Source organism: Solanum verrucosum, unplaced genomic scaffold (genome assembly GCF_900185275.1).
Source record: "Solanum verrucosum unplaced genomic scaffold, falcon-dt-bn FXZP01000183.1, whole genome shotgun sequence".
NCBI lineage: Eukaryota > Viridiplantae > Streptophyta > Magnoliopsida > Solanales > Solanaceae > Solanum > Solanum verrucosum.
Window position 1 is genome coordinate 3,908,426 of NW_026020430.1, and position 20,275 is coordinate 3,928,700.

Sequence of the window (20,275 nt, forward strand, 5' to 3'; positions counted from 1 at the left end):
CAATTCATTACTTATTTGGGGAAGTTGAATCCACTGGTAGGTTTGCTGATTATTTTTAAAATTTTAAAAAATGGCATGGTAAGAGAAACAGGCTCTCTTTTGGTCTCGTCAGTTGAGTATCGCGAAGGAAATCACTCGGTTTGTATGATATATAGACACAAGATGCTGTTCACAGTACTGCACTGTGATCAGACTGCTGTCTATTTTGGGCCTCTTGGAACTTTGATTTAAAGAGTTCTCTGGATATTTGGCTTACTTTCAATGTACGTATAAGAGTGGAGTTGTCTCAAACTGCGTGGGCTCACTTGGTCATAAGCTACTGACCTCGTATGTGGAATCCTCAATGAAACAGCTCGAGCGGATAATGAAGCTTCCTCTTTTGATTTACGTAAAAAGAAAACAAGATATGTAGTAATTACCGAATACATAACCTTTCTGTGTAGCCATTCTTTGATTACAGGCAATGTTAATGAGCTGCATATAGTTATTGGTTTTATACAATTTATTTTCTTTATGACTTGTTACGCCTTTTAAGAATATCAGTAGTTAAACTGTTCATGGTTCGTCTAGAAAGCTACATTAGCATTTTAAATATAACTCCTAGGCTTGAGTTCTACGTACTAGACAGATCGATGAAGGATATTTACTGTTTATGACCTAACTATAAAATTCTAATATGATTATATATTTGAAGTTGAACCTCTTCCTCTTACGTTATTTACCCACTAAAAATGTTATACTTAAAAATAAAATTGTACAACAATTATATAGTAACCCCGATCATTAAGCCAAGACATTCGTCCTGTATTGGGTACCTTGAAATATTTGAAGCAAAAAAAACTGACCACCTCTCCAAGAAACCACTATCTTGTTCTTCACTCAATTTTCCCTATCTTTTCGAATCTTAACAAATTGACTTCTTTTATTTTTACACACATATATATTTTTTCCTTATGTCTTTCATTTTCCCTGTATCAATTTCCTCAAAAACAAAATATGGACAATGCAAATGGCACCACTTCCTGTATCCAAAACTCACATTCTTCTTCCGTTATTGCGAGCCCTGACGCAACCTTAGGGCGCCATTTAGCCCGAAGGTTAGTTGAAATTGGCGTTGAGGATGTTTTCTCAGTGCCTGGTGATTTCAACCTCACACTTCTTGATCACCTAATTGCTGAGCCAAGGCTGAAGAATGTTGGTTGTTGCAATGAGCTTAATGCTGGATATGCTGCTGACGGGTACGCGAGGTCTCGGGGTGTTGGTGCGTGTGTTGTCACGTTCACTGTGGGTGGTCTTAGTGTGATTAATGCAATTGCTGGTGCTTATAGTGAGAACCTCCCTATTATCTGCATTGTTGGAGGTCCTAATACTAATGACTATGGAACTAATAGAATTCTGCATCATACTATTGGATTGCCTGATTTCAGCCAAGAACTTAGGTGTTTTCAGACTGTTACATGTTATCAGGTAAGTTAAGTTCTAGTTTTGGATTCAGAATTTGAAGTTTACAGGTTACTATGTACTATGTTAAGATTGACAAGTAAAAGTGAAAATTTATTTTTGGAATCCTAGACAAGTAAAAGTGAACAGAGAGAGAGAGAGTACTACTTTTTATGTAGTTCTTTAGATAAACAAACTTTATTTCTAAGAACTTGAAGATTCTATGTCCAAATTTACACAGAAAAGTAAGTACTTTGACCCTTATACACCGAACCATGTCAAACACGAAATAGAAGATGGTGCTTATATCCAAAGAAAAATTCTACTCCTGTTTCTTTCCCCCATTAATACAATGCAAAAAGTTCCCTACATATCCAACTAATTGTATGTTTCTATGTCTGGTTGTGTTAGGCTGTGATAAATAACTTGGAGGATGCACTTGAACAAATTGATAGAGCAATTTCTACTGCTCTAATAGAAAGAAAGCCAGTATATATTAGTATCAGTTGCAATTTGCCAGCCACCCCTCATCCAACTTTCAGCAGGGATCCTATTCCATTTTTTCTATCACCTAGGTATGTGCTACATTATCAATTATTCTTACATTTATAAAGAACTTGCATGACAGTGGCGGAAATACACTAGACGTAGTGAGTTCACATATCCATCGTGTCTAGCTCAGAGTATATATGTGTGAAAAAATGGCACATATATAAAGAGCAGAACTCATTGACTCATAATTCTGGATCCGTCGTCGTTACATGAGAGCTATTTTTTAACTTACCTTTAGAACTTACAATGGCGGATCAAGACTTGACACATGAGTTTGACTACATATGTGTATGTGAAAAGAAACTGGCACATATATAAAGAGCAGAATATACTTACTGACAATGGCAGAGCCATGATTTTTACTAGGGGTTCAAAATATAATGAAGTAAACACACGAAGAAGCCAAAATAATTTTAATTATTATTATGTATAAAGACGGTAATTTTCCCGTCGACGGAGGTTCGGATGAACCCCTCAACCCTACCTACCTGGCTCCGCCCCTGATGGCGGATCAAGACCAAATGCAGTGGGTTCGCCTAAATATGCGTGTGTGAAAAGAAATTAGCACATATATAAAGAGAAGAACTTGCTGACCTTAAATCTTGGATTCGCCACTGTTGTATGTGAAATGTTCTTTCAACTTACAATTATAACTTATTGATACAGGCTAAGTAGCAAGAAGGGGTTGGAAGCTGCAGTGGATGCAGCAGTGGCCTTTCTAAGCAAGGCAGTAAAACCAGTCATGATTGGAGGGCCAAAGCTAAGAGTAGCTAAAGCTTGTGATGCTTTTGCTGAACTTGCTGATTCTTCTGGTTATGCCATGGCAATGATGCCATCAGCAAAAGGGCTAGTGGCAGAAAAACACCCTCACTTCATTGGCACTTACTGGGGTGCGGTAGGCACATCCTATTGTGCGGAAATTGTTGAATCAGCTGATGCTTACTTGTTTGCTGGTCCGGTTTTTAATGACTATAGCTCTGTTGGGTACTCGCTTTTGATCAAGAGAGAAAAGGCATTAATCGTGCAGCCTGATAGAGTTGTAATTGGAAATGGACCAGCATTTGGTTGTGTCCTAATGAAAGATTTCCTATCTGAACTAGCAAAGAAAGTAAAGAAAAACGAAACTGCTTATGATAACTATCGTCGGATCTTTGTTCCTGAAGGAACTCCTCCAAAGCCGGAGCCTAACGAACCTCTAAGAGTCAATGTTCTGTTCCAACATGTACAGAAGATGCTTTCAGCTGATACAGCTGTGATTGCTGAGACAGGGGATTCTTGGTTCAATTGCCAGAAGCTTAAGTTACCAGAAGGATGTGGGTATGTGACTAATAAAAGCTTAACAGCCTGGTATCCATTTTATTTTGAGTCATTAGACGAAAAAAGTTCGTGTTGCAGGTATCAATTCCAGATGCAATATGGCTCCATTGGTTGGTCTGTTGGTGCTACCTTGGGCTATGCACAATCTGTACCCAAAAAACGTGTCATATCTTTCATCGGTGATGGAAGTTTTCAGGTAACAAAATGACTTTCGTCATACCAGACACTATTATTCGAGTGGAGAACTAAATTATGGATAACAGGTTACTGCACAAGACGTGTCAACAATGATTCGTCATGACCAAAAGACTATCATTTTCTTGATTAATAATGGCGGTTACACCATTGAGGTTGAAATCCATGATGGGCCTTATAATGTGATCAAGAACTGGAACTACACTGGTTTGGTAGATGCACTTCACAATGGTGAAGGCAATTGCTGGACCCAGAAGGTAAGTGTTACTTTTATTTACTCTACACAGAAATGCTCATCCATACTTCAACGAAAAACAGGGCTGTTTTCAAATTGTTTTATGACTGGATTGCAGGTAAGGACGGAAGAGGAGCTGATTGAAGCAATTGCAACTGCAACTGGAGAGAAGAAACATTGTTTATGTTTCATTGAAGTTATTGTTCACAGGGATGATACTAGCAAAGAGTTACTTGAATGGGGATCTAGAGTCTGTTCTGCCAATGGACGTCCACCAAACCCTCAATGAGTCTGCTAGATTAGTTTTTTTTTCCAGCACGTCTTACTACTTCTTCAATAACACCAGAGCCGTATTAGAATTCTTTGTTTAAACTCAGTAATCAGAATTAATTACCATTTAATAAAATGGATTTTTGGACTATTACCTGGCTCCATCTATTACAGTTTCACCCAGCTGATTTAACAATTCCCCTTCAATATCAGACGGTTTTGGAAATTAAAGGTTCAATGTTAGGAGTCAGCTTCTAATTCTCACTGCCTAAACGATTCACTAGTTAATGAAGGCAAAAATTTAGCATTTCAAACTGTTAAACCTCTCTGATATGTATATAGCTAGATAACTAGCAGACTACCATATGAGAAAAGACTCATTGCTCAAAATGAACTGGATAAGAAAGTATGACCAAGAACAATGCATTACTGACAAACAGTCGTAATTCACTCCGTTTGGGACATTGTCACATCTTCACAATATTAGCAGGCCAATACACCATTTGGTAAAAGAAAAAACAGATCGAGATGAATCAGTAATTAAGGAGTAAATATCATAAACTTGAGCCAAAAATGGCTCCCAGAGTTTCAATACACCTCAGAAACAGAAACACATTAGGTTTAGGTGCCATTAGCACAATGTAACTACTGAAATTTAACTGCAAACACTGAAAATAAGACAAAAACGCAATAACCTAGAGCGACGGAGATATGTCAAAAGCTAAGAACTGCAAAGTACAATTCTACTTAGATCTCTGCCTCATCTTTCGGCGCTTCCTCTTCAATCTCCTCATACGCTTCTTCTTCCACTGAAATGAAAAAAAATGCCCAGTGAGCACCAACACATATTAATCGCAATAAAAAAAGTAGCACATGTAAAGCTTCATCAATGGAGCATGATTCACAAATCGGTAGTGATAGGAGTATTATTCTGTATCAATCGACTTAAAATTCTAGATCCGTCTGTATTAAACTACAATCTAAAAAGGGAAAAAACGAGACGAAGACGTCTACGTACCTTGGCTCTCATGGTGAATCAGCTACGACGGAGGGGAGTCTATTTACTTCCTGGCCGGAGTGAACTTACCGATGAAGAAGAGAATCTGCACGATGAAAACGGTAGTGAGGACTGGTGGAATATAAAAGGAAACCCTAAGAGTGGATATGACTAATGGGCTTTGGGGAAATAATCCGAGAAATGGGCCCAGTCTCTGTAGGATTTGCACCAAGTAACCATAATATATGCCTTATGTTTAATTTTTGAAGTTTTTTAGACATTCAATTTATGTTTGTATTCCTACATGAATTCATTAATTTTCTTAAAACAAAAAACATATAGGAGTAGTTAAAATTACATTTTATGAAAATACTATAAATGTTCATAATATATATTTTAATACATTTGTATTTGATCAAATGCAAATTTATTTGATCTCATACATGATAACAAAGAAAAAAGATTGTTCGATCATTAAATTATGAAGTAATTCTTTTATATAAAAATACGAATCAGAATAATGGAAAAAGTATCAAAATGTGCTGCATGGATTGTCAAGAATGAAATGATATAAGTTAGTAGTTAATTAAATTTACTAGCTATAGCTAAAATCAACATCTCCAAGAAAGAGAAACATCACATAAATTTAAAAACCTACTTTCTACTAGTCTCCAACCTAATTTTCATGCCTTATTGAAATATATATTATTGTTTGTTCAATTTTTTATAGTATATAATATTAACAAATTAATACACAAAAAATTTCATCCCGTCAATCGCGTTCTAACAAACAAATAAGGAATAATATTTTCATAAAAACATATAATAGATGAAAATATTCATAAATTTTCTTTGATTTGAAATGCATCAAAACTGGAGTTGCAAATTATCAATCTGCAACTCCAATCAATTCATGATAAATATATATTGATTAATCGTCACTCAAAGGTATAATCCAAATCCTATATAGAATTCAACTTTCATTTTCCATTATTATAGCCTTAACCTAAAAATTAAATATTTTTCCCCCAAATTCTATTCTTATCAAAACAGGAAAAATTTAACCAACCATTTCAATTTTTGTTCTTTTTCTCAGTTTTCCTCATCTTGCAATCTCCGTCTCTCTTTAAACCTATCGTCCTATCCACAACTGACGACTACTTTAATTACATAATTTTTATTATTACTATATTCAGTTAACATAAGCCTACAGGAATACTTTTTTCTTTTTTTTTGTTTGGAGAGAAATTGTAGCTTCAAGCAAAAATGGGTACTGGTTCATCGAAGAACACAGACAGTAGCTCGCATGGCAGCGAAGATAGAGAAGATCATGGAGGAGGACAGCTTTACGTTTCTCTGAAAATGGAGAATTATAAGCTTAAAGGAGAACTCATTCCTCATGTTTATGGTTCCGTTCCATTAATTGGCTCATGGGATTCATCTAAAGCTGTAATTTCATCACTCTCACCTTTTTCAGTTTTTCCTTTTGATTTTTGTGATTAATAACTAATGCAGTTTTGTTTTTCATTATCAGCTTCCGATGGAACGGGAATCAACTTCTATGTGGGAACTGAGTTTCGTTGTTCCTCGTAATCACGGTTAGTTTACTATTGTGATTTTGTTAAATTTGTGGTTAATTCATGGAATGAAAATCTATGGTAATTTCATTTGCGGATTTGCGGAATGGAGTTATAGAAGGATTAGTATAGTTGACCCGAACTAAATAGGGATTGGGAAGTAGTTGATTGATTGATTTTTATTTGTATAGAGACATTGGACTTTAAGTTCCTTTTGAAGCCAAAGTACAATCATGAGCCTTGTATAGTGGAGGAAGGCCCAAACCGTGTACTTATTGCTGGAACGTTGCAAGGTGATGGGCGTTCAGCCTCGTTTAAGCTGGAAAATGAAGAGATTATTGAATATAGAGTGTTTGTTAAAGCAGACAGAGTTTCACCATTTGACCTTGCGGCTAGTTGGAGGGCCTTTCAGGAAAATCGCAGGCTTTCTACTGTTCGAGGAGTACCAGATGTTAGCATAAATTCGACACCAGCAATGGGTGCAGAGGTAAGATGTTGCTATTGTTTGACTGCTAATTGTAAATGCTGCTTTGTAACCATGGTGCTAGATGCCTGTGATTACTGTCTTACTATCTTGTTAGATGATCTCTCCATGTGAATGAGTGTTTGTTTAACATGCTGGAGCTCAGAAGCCTTGTGCTCACATTTGGTGCAAATGTGAGAAACTATATTACAGGTTATTGCATCAACAGATATTGTACATTTAAATTTAAAGGGAGATAATTTGCTCTTCTTTAGGAGTAAAATGAGGTTGCAGATTTTGATATTGAAGATGTTTTAATTTTGAATAAGGATGTTTAGCCTATGCTTTTTGTTACTATATGTGTAATTTTGAGGAAACTATTGACTTTCATGTTTCTTATCAGTGCTCCTAGTTTTTCTGCTTCTGTCTATTGGTCAAATTATTCTTGTTTTTAGCTTCTTCAGATGTCTGTGGATGAATATTGCTTACCAGGGTTGTTTCTATAGATTTTGGCAGTTGGATATGTTTTTCATATATGCCTTAATTATATTAATTATATTTTAAACATTTTTTCTTGACAGCATGGCTCTTCGGCTAGTCTAGAGCTTGATCTTGAACATTATGTTGTCCCTGCTCCAGCAACATCTGCACCGGTTTATGCTGCTAACTTGACAGAAACTCCTAGGTCTCTAACACGTAAAGGGGTATTTTCTGGGACAGATGGCACTATCATTCCAAGGCCTTCCTCAAAAGATGGTCACACTTCAAATGATCGATCTGCTACAATAAAGGTTCTCGTGGTGCCTTTTGACTTGAGGTCTAGTTTGACTATAGGACTTGAGATTTTGTCTATCTTTATCCCATTCTTATCAAAACAAAACAAACCCCCAAAGTGCGCTTGAGATTCAGAGTTTTACTAATTCTCTGACTATTTTTTTTGGGATAAGTGTTTCACTGTAATGCATTCCCATAATTTAAGAGAAATAGGCATTAGCATTTTTGTAATACATGATAATGATCATCATTTTACTCAGTAAAATGAAAAAGCTATTCAACCCTGGTACTTATATTATATACTAATCTTTTTCATCCTCCAGCTAAAAATCTTGTATAGTAAGCATCTTTGACACTCATATAACCAATCATAGAGGCTATTTAAATTTTTATCCCATATTATGCACAGAAGGTATTACATTCGCTGGAAACATGCATGTTATGTGACTAGTGTTCTCCCTACTTAATTTACCAACCTTATGCTTTTATTCATTCTACATGTATTACCATTTTCTTTCAAATTGTACCTCATTGGTTAAGAGCCACAGTTGATTCACATTATGCCGTCTTTCTGTCATCCAGCAGATGGAAGTAATTGTCCCGGATCCAACTAGAGTCCCCTCAGGGTCTGGTACGGTTGAATCCAAGTCCATGGGTGCGTTCTCGTCTTTGCAAAAGCAAGATAGTTACAGGGGAATCCTTGTAGATAGGGGTGTGGGATCTCCAAGACTAGTAAAATCACCCAGTACAACCGGTTTTACTCTTGATCTCAAGCCTGATTCAGATGCCAAGGTGTGTAGAAATCTAATGTTTCCGTTGTGATGAATATTGTAATAAAATATCTGTTGTATCTTGGTTTATGCATCTGATGTATCATTCTTTTAAATTGTTTAGAATGTGATGCCAGCTGCTGCAGGAGCAGTTGCAGCTGGAGCTGTAGCTGATCAGATGCTTGGGCCAAAGGAAGACATGCATCTAGCAATCGTTCTGGTATTTTTTCTTTTATGATGAAGAACTGATAAGCACGTTAGTTTTGGTGTAAGCTTGTCAACTTTGATGCTGATGTTGTGCTCTCGGATTGGATTTCCTATGTTCTTGGAATAGTATCTTATGCAATGAATGATCTTAGGATTTGCTTATGCTTCTTGCAGGTTGGCTTGCCAGCTCGTGGCAAAACTTTTACTGCCGCTAAGCTTACTAGGTATCTTCGATGGTTAGGTCATGACACCAAGCACTTCAATGTTGGGAAGGTAAATTGTAGCACTTGTTTCTTCAATGTCTTCCTAAATTTGCAAACGTAAGGAAACTAACCAATCTTTTTTCTGTGACAGTACCGCCGACTCAAGCACGGAAGTAATCAGGTAGTTTAAATTCCTGAATTGAACTATTTTTCTAAATATCTGCAGTCAAATAGAACTGCCGTCTCACGTATAAAAAAACAGAAAAAAAGAACTGTTATCTTTCTTGTATAGAAAACTATGTTAAACTGAGAATTCACTTGCCAAGACATCATTTAAGGTTCATTATCTGGTGGCCTTTTGGTTTAGGTGGTATGATTTTATTTTGCAGATGACATCTAAAACATTTGACACTTTGGGTTGTCCATTTCAGCAAAGTACTACTACCACTTCTTTCATACTGGTATTACAATAAGTAATTGTATCAAAGATCTAAAAGCGGCTTCAATCCTTTGTGTTCTGAAGAGACAAAGTTAATAGTCCGTGGACATCTTTTATATAGAAAGCATACACCATGAAATGGAGAAAATGATAAAAATGACAAAAATGGTCCTTTATCTTTGGTAGTAGGTTCAAAGTAGTTCCTTAAGTATCAACTGTAACATAAAAAACTACACTACTTATTGGAGCTTCTCCTCCTAGGAGCTGTAAGTTCGTATTAATTGAAATACAATCTGTGGAACTTCATTTTCTTGTGTATCTTGTTGACGCAGACTGCTGATTTCTTCCGAGGTGACAATCCAGAAGGCTTGGAGGCTCGCAATGAGGTAAACTCTGTCAGAATAGGTATTGTGTATTGTCTGTTTGCTAGAAGCCTGAAATCATCTTAATTAGATTGAACATGAGGCAGGGTTTGGGCGGGTATACTGAATGCTATGCCTGTAACGACTCACCATAGTGCTCCTTCCCTCGCCCTTCCCCCTTATATGTCTTGCCCTTCCCCTTCCCTGCCCCATTTTGGCCTCCATCCTCCATACATAGGATTTTGACACCTGCCTGTTATAACTCAGCTAGTACACATGTTTGGATTGGAGGCGGTGGGGTTCAGCAAGGCTTTACTTCCATCCCAAACTGATAATTACTTCACATTATTTTCTAAACAGTGTCATTCTATCGTGAGTTTGTGATTATTATGTACATACATCAGTTAGCAGTGTCGGATGACCTCACTTGAAGCAATGGGGAATTTTAGAGGAAAGAAGCAAGGCCAGGAAGGTCAGAGGGTGAGCATTAAGAAGGGCAGTACATTCCGCTGTTGAAATGGAGATGTAGGCTCCACGTAATGTAGTCAGAGGAGGTCTTTGTCTTCCCATTCTTTGTCTATTTGTCAACATATATTGAAACGGGGATTAAGAGTGTTGTAGAAAAGAACATGTTGCTTTCTCATCTTGCTGTAGAAGTTACTTTCTAGGATTTTGGGGTTTAGATATGGATGGCCATAGGCCCATTTATTGACAGTATGACTGGTAATTTTTAAAGAAATTTCTATTGTTGTTATTCTTGTAGCCATGGTAGGAGTTTATTATTGCATTATCCCTAGGGCTAATGGTTATAAAACTTTGAGTTGTAGTGCATCATCAATCTCTCTTGTAGTTACATTGGACTTAATTTATTCGTTGAATTGACTTTCTTCTTTTCACATAGTTTTAATACATCACATGCTACTAGGTAGCTGCCCTTGCAATGGAAGACATGATCGCTTGGATGCAAGAGGGTGGTCAGGTAAGTCTTCTGTAATTTTTATGGAACAATACCTGTTTCTGAGTTTTCGATAACTATATCCATTACTGAATGCAGGTAGGAATTTTCGATGCCACAAATAGCTCAAGGAAAAGAAGGAATATGCTTATGCAGATGGCTGAGGGAAAGTGCAAGGTGAATTCTTATTGATGTACATCAAGTGTTAGTATGTTACTGCTCTTAGTTTACTTCAATGGAACTGTAAGATTTTTTTCCCAAGGCTTTGGTCTAGTGGTAAGAGCGAGCGCTGTATAGGTTACACACACGTCATAGATAAAAACCTGATATTTAAGCGGAGAAGGATTGAAGGGCAGACATGCAACCTGTTGAATTTTGAACCACGACCCTCGAAGATTTCTCAGTTATCACAAAATAAAAGAACTGTAAGATGTGTTTAATTCTCATCTATGTAAGTGCAATTGCAGGATTTGAGTTAAGTTCTTTAACAATAGTTAATATTTACAAATAGCGGTTTCATCTAATACTATACCTTATTTTGTTTCCATGAGTTGGGTGCGGGAGTCGAGATAACATTGAAGTCCTTATAGTGATTAAGTCAACGTGCCCTTATTACTTTATTTGGAGTGGCGGTTGCATGGCACTGCGTTTGTTGGTTGAAACAAAGTCACTCCAACTTGTGTTTCTAGTTTCTTAGCACTTCAAAAATTGCAGCATCAACAAAGTCACTCCAACTTGTGTTTCTAGTTTCTTAGCACTTCAAAAATTGCAGCATCACCCACTTATGTATCTCAGTGCTTTAATGTGTCTAAGTAGTTTCTTTTAACAGATTAGTCCTTTCTTTCTTTTTTAATTCATTCTTTATGTTTATGTACTACTGGTTGTAGACAAGCCAAAAGAGAAGTGTACATTTTATGATGATACTTGTTGGTGGATTTTGTGGATCCATATGCAGAAGCCTAAGTTGTTTATCTGCTCTTAGTTCTCATTCTTGAATTCTGTGATGCTTTGCATGCAGATAATTTTCTTGGAAACCCTCTGTAATGATCCTAAACTAATTGAAAGAAACATACGCCTCAAAGTTCAACAAAGTCCAGACTATGCTGAAGAGTATGATAATTTGCTGTATCTTTTGGTGTTTCTCATATTAGTTAGAAAAGAACTTACATAGTTGGCATTGTTAATTTGTTATACAGGCCAGATTTTGAAGCTGGATACAGGGACTTCAAGAATCGCCTTGATAATTATGAAAAAGTAATATTATTTATCATAGTTATTATGGTTGTTTTTGTCATATTTATTTATGAATGCTTAACATCATATTATGTAATGTTTGTCATTTTCTTTTCTCCAAGGTTTATGAGCCAGTAGAGGAAGGTTCTTATATTAAAATGATTGATATGGTCAGTGGTCATGGAGGACAAATACAAGTAAGTGACCTTATTTTGATTTGTTTCATGTGTTGTTTATTTGAGGACACTTCAAAAGGTCGATGTAAGCATTGGTAGCAACTAGCAAATATTGCATTTTATGTCCAAGGAATTAATTCCAAGGTGGACTTTATTTAAACTTCTTGATTTCTTCATGATGATTTTGTGTTATTCCACCGACAGTGAGCTACCTATGAGGCTTGGCTCAAGTGGTAGGTTGTGCCTCTGAAGGGTTTTTAGGTCTTAGGTTTCATACTTTTAACTAGGGTTACTTCTTTCCCCTCATCGGGCTAACTTAGTGTTAAGCGGTTTGACTTTCAATAGCCTTGTACCTCTAACTCTTCCTATAAGTTGGTTTATAACCTCAAAATACCCTATTATCTCAGTCTTTTGAAGGAATATGAAGTTATATTTCTTCTGACTTCTTTAAGATTTCATCGCATTTAACTTCAGTGAGAGCTATATATCTTTTGGCGGTCTGGAGACGGGTAAACAGTTTGATAGTGAAGGACTCTGTATAAAATTGGTTTATATGCTTTTTACAGGCTGACATAAACTTTTCAGTACCAATTTCATGTCGAGTTTTAGGAGTTGGAGAAAAGATGTAATCTATGGTGCAGACGATGTTTAGATTGGCTTCAGTAAGAATTCGAAAGCTATTGACAGTGGATTGTTCAGTTAATTAAAGAGGAAAGAGAGGTGGGAGCAATCAGAACAGGCTACAGGACCTTCTCTTTCTTTCTTAATATGCCTATGCAGCAGTGTTCAAATTTGTCAATCTTTTAGGCTGGCCTTGTTTGAGTTACTAGTTGGTAGCATCTCCAGTTAAGTATGAAGTGAGGCTTGTATAAGTTTATTAATGACTGATTCGCAAAATTGATGGAAATTTGTGCCACTGTCAAGATTCTTCTAGTGTTATCCTAATTACTCGTGTAAGATCAAGAGATGTGTTAGTGTATTACCGGAGACATCCATGCACTTGTATAATATATTACTCTCTCTGTTCACTTTTACTTATCCACTATTTCAGAAATAGTTTTTCATTTTTACTTGTCATTTTTAACTTATCATTTTCCAAGACCTAATACTAAACATCAATTAATAGGGGTAGTGTGGCAAAATAGTCATCTCAATCATTGTTTTTTTAGTGAGAGTGGCAAGTCCAAATGTGACAAGTAAAAGTGAACGGAGGAGTACTTTCTTCAAAATTTGATAGGCGGCTAGACTTGGCTACAACCATAGACTAAGTTTCTGTGCAATTCAATTCAGATTTCCAAGGGAGGAATGGATCCTACCAGATTAGTCTCTTGAAATTATTTATTCAGCTTCAGATTCTTTAATTAGTTAGTTCTATTTGTGCAGGTAAATAATATTAGTGGCTATCTTCCTGGGAGGATTGTCTTCTTCTTGGTAAGTTACTGCTCATCCTACTAAGTGGTCTCTTTTCTTTCCGATAGACTACTGTGTCTTTGAGGCATCTCCTGAATTATATTGAATAATGTAGCTAGAAATGAAGGAATTGCTTCTATTTCTCGTAATGCCCGACTCCATGAAATAGATACAAATGAAAAACAGAAGTAGCAAAGACTGGAATAAACTCACATCCACAGATGTTACTATTAAGCAGTGTTATCAAAAGAAAAAAACGCAAAAAAACTTACGGTTTGTTGGGGCTTTAAGTGCAAAGATGAAAGAAAGCGTGACTGTTAATGAATGAAGACGCAAAGGGAGAAAAAAGTACAAATATATATGTTTAGTCCAAGACTAATAATTATAAGCATTAATGCCAAATATATGAATAAAGAAATTGAATTTTTTTTAACAATAAAATGAAATATCAATTATTTAGTGTTGCCTCTTCAGAAGAGGCTCATTGTCAAGGGAAAGCATGCCTTAGAACCTTGATGACGATATTGAAGCACACATTAAGCAAGGCAAAGCGCTCAATACGTAGCCTCGCTTTAGGGCTTAAGCGCGCCTTTGATGACACTGCTATTAAGAAAATGAACTTTGGGCCTAAAAGTTATCTCATGAGGTGAAAATTTCTCAAGACCATATAAGGAGACAACAATCCGTTCTCTCAACCAATGTGTAAGTTTTAACAGTTACCACCTTAGTAAAGTCTTATCTGTTCTTAGGGTTTCAAGAAAAGAGAGATTGAAAATCAGAGTTTGGGAGCAGAGTTAGTATTCTTGCTACTGGATGATATGACTACTGGTACACACTGGTAAATGGAAGAATTCCATGCTGTACAGAACAGGTCCTCTTTACTGGTGTTCCCTTTATCATTTGAATGTATAACAAAGACCTGGCACATTCTTGTGACGGGGCTTCTCATTTTGCATAAGAGTGATTTTCACATTTGTCATGGCCCTCCACTTATCCCAGAAAGTAAGGAAAGAAAGAGAACTGGTCAAACACACTAGCATTCATTGCAAGATGGCAATTTGCCTGATCTAGACATTTTATTGTTTATTTTGCTCCTCTCATTTGATCTTAAATTTTGTTGGAAGTGCCCATCAGATTGATATGATATGCAGGTCAATACACATCTCACACCCCGTCCAATTTTGCTAACAAGGCATGGAGAGAGTTTGTACAATGTTAGAGGCAGAATTGGTGGTGACACTGCGATAAGGTTTGTATCCTCTTACACCTTGAAGATGATATATATATGTGAACATTTTATAATCCATCTAATACTGTCCAAGACAACATTTTTTTGAACATCGATGGAGCTTCAAATTTTTGACTGACAAATTTCTTTAACAGTGAAACTGGGGAGCTCTATGCAAAGAAGCTTGCCAATTTTGTTGAAAAACGACTGAAAAATGAAAAGGCCGCTTCTGTAAGTTCTACCTACTGATGCTTCAATTGTATAATTTTTTTTTTTCCCTTTTCTTTTCCAACTTCCACTAGTGCTTTTATTGAAATATACGAATGGGAACTGACCTACAGCATCTGATTGAGCTATCACTGGGTGAGTTGGGGAGGGCTGGGAGAAAGATTGGGCTTAAAGCAATAGTGGAAAAGCATTCTTTTATTATGTTACTGTCAACATATCCAGAAAATCTAGTTCTTCAATTTTAATGACTAATCTAGTTCATCATTTTGAAACCTGTTCTGAATCAATTTGTGTTCTCTGGCTTAAGAAGAAAGCTTCCTTAATCGTTGATGAAAGCACTTCCTTTTTCCTGATAACTACATCTCAATAAATAAATAAGTTAATAAAGAAAAAGAACTGAAGTTCCGTGCTTTGGATAGTAATCTGTGCCAGGAGCAGGGACCTTTGATCTTTCCCCCAAGGCGAGCAAGCATTTTCTATTTCCTTTTTTCTTTTTTCTTTTTTTGGCCTGATATTTTCAACTGGAAAATTAGCTCTCTAGAAGAAGCATGATCGCAGCTTTCTCTGATATTCGTAACTTCCTATGTCAGATGTAATTTTGAAGTAAAAGGATCTAAATGCAGTACTTATACTTACTATCATTTCTTACACAAACTCGAAGTAGGATTAATGGTTGCTAAGAATCACAAAGCAAAAGTGCATGAACCATTAGCAGCCAACTTTTTCAGCTTATACGGGATGCACCACTTCCAGAATTTAAAAAATTAGTATCAGCCCGTAACTAAGCTACTCCTATTTAGTAGGACAGATGTCAAACTTTTATACTGATCTTAAGATTTAAGGAATCCCTATATGGAAAATGTGGTTCCCTAGCAGCTTAATACACCTGTTTGCACAAAAAGATCCACGTTCTCCTCAAAAAGGAAATCAAGAAATAATAAATAAATTCAGGCACTGTTCACTTTTTGTGGGGGTTGGGAGGAGGTGATTTAAAAGAATTGGATTTGCGGTCTTGCAGCTGATCTTTGGGAATGTGCGATGTGATGATATCTCAAATTTCTTGCTTTTGAAGAATTAAAAGCTTACTTTTTTTCAAGAACATAATGCACATGAAGAAAAAAATCAGCATAATCATGCATATAAAGAGTACTTCTTAAAAAAAGTATGAGCATATAAAGATTTTATGGTCTCTAGGAGTTATTAAGCTCAAAAGTTTCTATTTTTCTTATATTTCTCCTTGAAAAGGGCCCTGTTTAAGTACCTTGATGGTTTGTTAGGCTTTCGGTACGTATTGCTGACTCTGCACAGATCATTAACAGTTGAAGATAGCTGGTAGTGCTTACTCTGCACAACTTATTCTATATATGCTAGAGAAAAGTTGTATAAAATGCTCTATTATATGATATGCTCTGATGAGATTGTAAGTGACCTATGCTCATCATTTATTTGATGATGAGCCTTTTGTGAATACACAGTTACCTTTATCTCAAAAAAAATAAAATGCTCTATTATATATTCTGTGACTTAGATATGGACCAGCACATTGCAAAGAACAATTTTGACAGCTAGTCCAATTGCTGGGTTTCCCAAGGTTAGCTTGTTGAACCATCGTGTGTTTGTTTGTTTTAAATCATGTCTTTAACTCTCCTGAAGTAAGGTTCTTCCTTTTCCCTCACTCCCTCTTCAGATACAATGGCGAGCCCTTGATGAAATAAATGCTGGTGTATGTGACGGGATGACTTATGAAGAAATAAAGAAAAATATGCCCGAAGAATATGAGTATGCTATAACTCTTCTTTACCTTTCGCAATGCAAGCTTATCCATTTGTTTGTGACCTAGTAGGGTTTTATCCAAGTAGAATTTCTGTGGTGTTTATCGGAACAGTCAGCAAACTATGAACACATACTGAAGGGAAGATATGCCTCATCAGCTACAGAAAACTGATATTACTAAGACAGAGAATTGACCACAGAGTCTGTTTGGAGTCTAATTAACGAGCTTAATTTGATTAGTTGCCCCAGTGGCATAGTTCTTTCTTTTTTCAGTATCTATCTGTAAGTCAGTTACCAGATAAAAAATCTGAGAAGATCTAAAGGCATTTATTCTAGCTGATAAGGATCTGAATCAACGGGTGTTGAAAATCAACTGGATTGAACTGCTTTGAAATGTAGTTAGAGTTGGAAAAGGTCTTCCGTGATGGCAAGACCATCACTTTCCTAGTTTGGGAATTCGTTGAACAACTGATGAAAGATTCATATATGGAGTAAAGACATCTCCTTGGAAATCATAGGGTTTTTCTGCTTCATTATTTTCTAACTGGCTGTGTGATTTACTCTTTCTCTTCACATGTTTTCATAGCAGTATGTTGCTTACTTGTGAGAAGAAATGAATCCACCATTCTCTTGTAGTGAATACACTAATGAACAACACTGTATTCTTTTTAAAAAAAATATCAATTGGCTATGTCAAATTGCTTGTTACTTATTTATACATACAGGTCACGCAAAAAGGACAAGCTGAGGTATAGATACCCTAGAGGCGAATCTTATCTTGATGTCATACAAAGGTTTGTTATTTAACCCTTTAAATTGAAAGGTTTGTTACTTTCAATACATTAAATTTAGAATCCTTCATTTTTCTCATTTTGTTCTAATTAACATTCAACATGTTGCAGGTTGGAGCCGGTGATTATCGAGCTTGAAAGACAAAGAGCACCAGTGGTGGTGGTATCTCACCAGGTTGGTAAATGTTGCTGAAGCATTAAAATATCTCGCTTTTCCATGCCAATAAAGCATGTGCATGACTTCAGATTGTCTCTTTCTAATTTTTTTTGTAGGCTGTATTGAGGGCTTTGTATGCTTATTTTGCTGATAGGCCTTTGAGTGAAATTCCACACATAGAGGTAATTACTTGATCTTGCGTGTGAAGACTTTGAAGAGGATCATTATATTATATTCCACAATGAATGGGGATACATATCTATTCGTGCTAATTTGGTAGTTAAAGCATAGTGAACATATCTTCTAGACATGAAAATGATATTTATCTTCTTTGGGCAAGCTGCGGAGTTACTTTTTCTTTCTTTCATTTCATCTGTCTTGGTTGAATTGGTTAATTAAGTTGCTGAAAGAAACGAAGTTCATTAAGGCTCCTCTATGACACCCTGGTTTAAATAAGGGTAGATAAGTTACTGACATGATTCTAAAAAAAGAGGTTGAGCATACAACTTTCATTATTGGTGTTATCTTTTGGGTTGTTTGGTATGAAGAAAAATATTTCTAGGAAAATGTTTTCTAAAAAATAAATCATTTCCTGGCAACAGAATACCAATGAAAAATATATTTCATTAAAGAGGGAGAAAACAACTTTCCTTGCTTATGTATAACTCTGATAGTTCATTTGGAATAGCTTTAAAATTTTAGAGAGTGTTGGATATTGAGACAGTTTCTTCTGGAAAATGATTTCCGGAAAATACATTTTCTGGGAAATATTTCCGTTCATACCAAAAACACCCATTACTCATCATTTAATCAGGAAAATGGCCTTGAAGTTGGAAGTGTCTGCTGATCATTTATAGGCTTAATGCATAACAGTCCCTTAAACTTGTTGAGTAAATTTCATTTAAACACTGGAACTACAGCTTGTTCAATGAAATTTACAGAAAAGTTCAAGACTATCGATATATTAAGCCATACATATGTATTCTAATGGCTGGAAGACGAGGCAAAGTTTTGTAGTGGCTATAGCCGTATAGGTGATGGTTTCTGCATTTATGCTTTGTGCAATTTTATGTGGTGACCTTTGAACAAGTCGAAAGATCCATTTATTGTACCCTTTTCCTTGTTAAACTTGCAGATGCCACTTCACACAATCATAGAGATACAAATGGGGGTTACAGGAGTACAGGAGAAGAGATACAAACTGATGTAGGTCATTGCAACTTGACTTTCTAATACGTATATGCAGCAATTCTCTCATTCAAATTGTAGCAACTGATACCCAAAAAATTGTATATCGACGAGTGTTTGACATCAAAGTGTATCAATTTGAAGGCTTCATCTTCATCTTCTTCTGCACTCTCCGATCCCTTCTTCTCTTTTTTTTTTTTTCAGTCTTTTAATTTCTTTGTGATTTCGCGAAGGATTCTTACTATGGTCTTTTTGAAGATGATAAATTTAAATATCTACTTCCCCCTTCTCCAAATTCACATAGAAATTTAAAGTGTCATAAGTAGCAAGATTAAATTTATTTTCAACTTTGCCTATAATCCTACTATTGAATCTTGAAGTTATCTATGTTTCTTACTTCTTAATTAGCCAAAAGAAAAAAACTGATCTATGTTTTATGTTCAATGCATTGACAGTTTGACACTATAAAGAATTTGTTAACTATCAGGTTAAGTTGACCTATAATAACGCGTAACTCTATAAATCAATCATAATATAATAATCTAGAGATCTAATATAGTGACAACTTGCTATACTCAGTTAACTAGCACTTATATCAAGTCAATAAGAGGATTTTACAAGTTGGGATAGTACAACTCGTAAAAATACAAAAGAAATAAAATACACTCCATTTGATGGTCAATACTTCTTCATTGTTGATGGAAGCAATCATGCAACGACTTCTGAACTTGTAATAGATGAGTTGAGATGAAGAGAAGCTCGGCATAAAGGACAATTTGAGTGACCAATTAGCCATTTATCAATACATTGAGCATGATATACATGTTCACAATAAGGCAATAACTTAACCATTTCATCATCTCCAAATAATCCCAAACAAATTGGGCACTCATCACTTCTTTGAACACTATCTAACTTACATATTGTCTCACCAAATAAGAAAACAGGCAGCTTTTGAATAGTTTCTTCATCAAGTCCCTTGTTGATTTGTACCAAAACTGCATTTGCATCTGGTGGTGAGCTCAATATTTCACTAGAAAAGAAGTTAAATTTACAATCAAAATAGAAGAAAAAGAAGGCAACAAGTAATACTAAGATGAAGAAAAAAATAATTGAAAGGCCATGGTTTTGGAAATGTGAGGTTATTAATTTGAGGTCACTGAAGTACCAGTTTGAAGTTTGAGTATCTTGTAAAGACATGACCAATTGATCAATAACGAGCAACTCAAATAATGGAAGTGGGAAAAAAGTAGAGACAATTCTGCTGTCTAGCTACTTATTAATACTCTCTTCCTCTGTCTCAATTTATGTGTCTTAGTTTGACTGAGCACAAAG

General features: G+C 35.8%; 2 protein-coding genes and 1 long non-coding RNA gene across 4 annotated transcripts; 2 read left to right on the forward strand and 1 right to left on the reverse strand.

The window, feature by feature from the left end:
• The first annotated feature begins 996 nt into the window (after positions 1-996).
• Positions 997-4,042, forward strand: LOC125807770 (pyruvate decarboxylase 2). Its single transcript, XM_049487509.1, has 6 exons — positions 997-1,467; positions 1,852-2,015; positions 2,659-3,309; positions 3,388-3,505; positions 3,573-3,761; positions 3,858-4,042. The coding sequence occupies exons 1-6, from the start codon at positions 997-999 to the stop codon at positions 4,026-4,028; spliced, it is 1,764 nt and encodes a 587-aa protein (XP_049343466.1). The 3' UTR covers positions 4,029-4,042.
• Positions 4,043-4,540: 498 nt separating this feature from the next.
• LOC125807623 (uncharacterized) lies at positions 4,541-5,196 on the reverse strand. The gene is made up of 2 exons (XR_007441669.1): positions 5,028-5,196; positions 4,541-4,818 (listed from the first exon to the last, which is right to left on the reverse strand). It is a non-coding gene; the product is annotated as an uncharacterized LOC125807623 (long non-coding RNA).
• A 1,073-nt stretch (positions 5,197-6,269) lies between these two features.
• On the forward strand, positions 6,270-19,105 carry LOC125807558 (6-phosphofructo-2-kinase/fructose-2,6-bisphosphatase). Of its 2 annotated transcripts, none has more exons than XM_049487292.1 (23): positions 6,270-6,455; positions 6,541-6,604; positions 6,775-7,070; positions 7,628-7,837; positions 8,403-8,612; positions 8,715-8,810; positions 8,972-9,070; positions 9,152-9,181; positions 9,772-9,825; positions 10,727-10,780; positions 10,856-10,933; positions 11,775-11,866; positions 11,953-12,010; positions 12,112-12,186; positions 13,549-13,596; positions 14,727-14,824; positions 14,959-15,034; positions 16,560-16,622; positions 16,719-16,810; positions 17,530-17,598; positions 17,707-17,770; positions 17,869-17,934; positions 18,888-19,105. In XM_049487292.1, the coding sequence occupies exons 1-23, from the start codon at positions 6,273-6,275 to the stop codon at positions 18,960-18,962; spliced, it is 2,250 nt and encodes a 749-aa protein (XP_049343249.1). In that variant the 5' UTR covers positions 6,270-6,272; the 3' UTR covers positions 18,963-19,105. The 2 variants fall into 2 exon arrangements, with proteins under 2 accessions (XP_049343249.1, XP_049343250.1); XM_049487293.1 differs by having other exon boundaries at positions 8,406-8,612.
• The last annotated feature ends 1,170 nt before the right edge of the window (positions 19,106-20,275 follow it).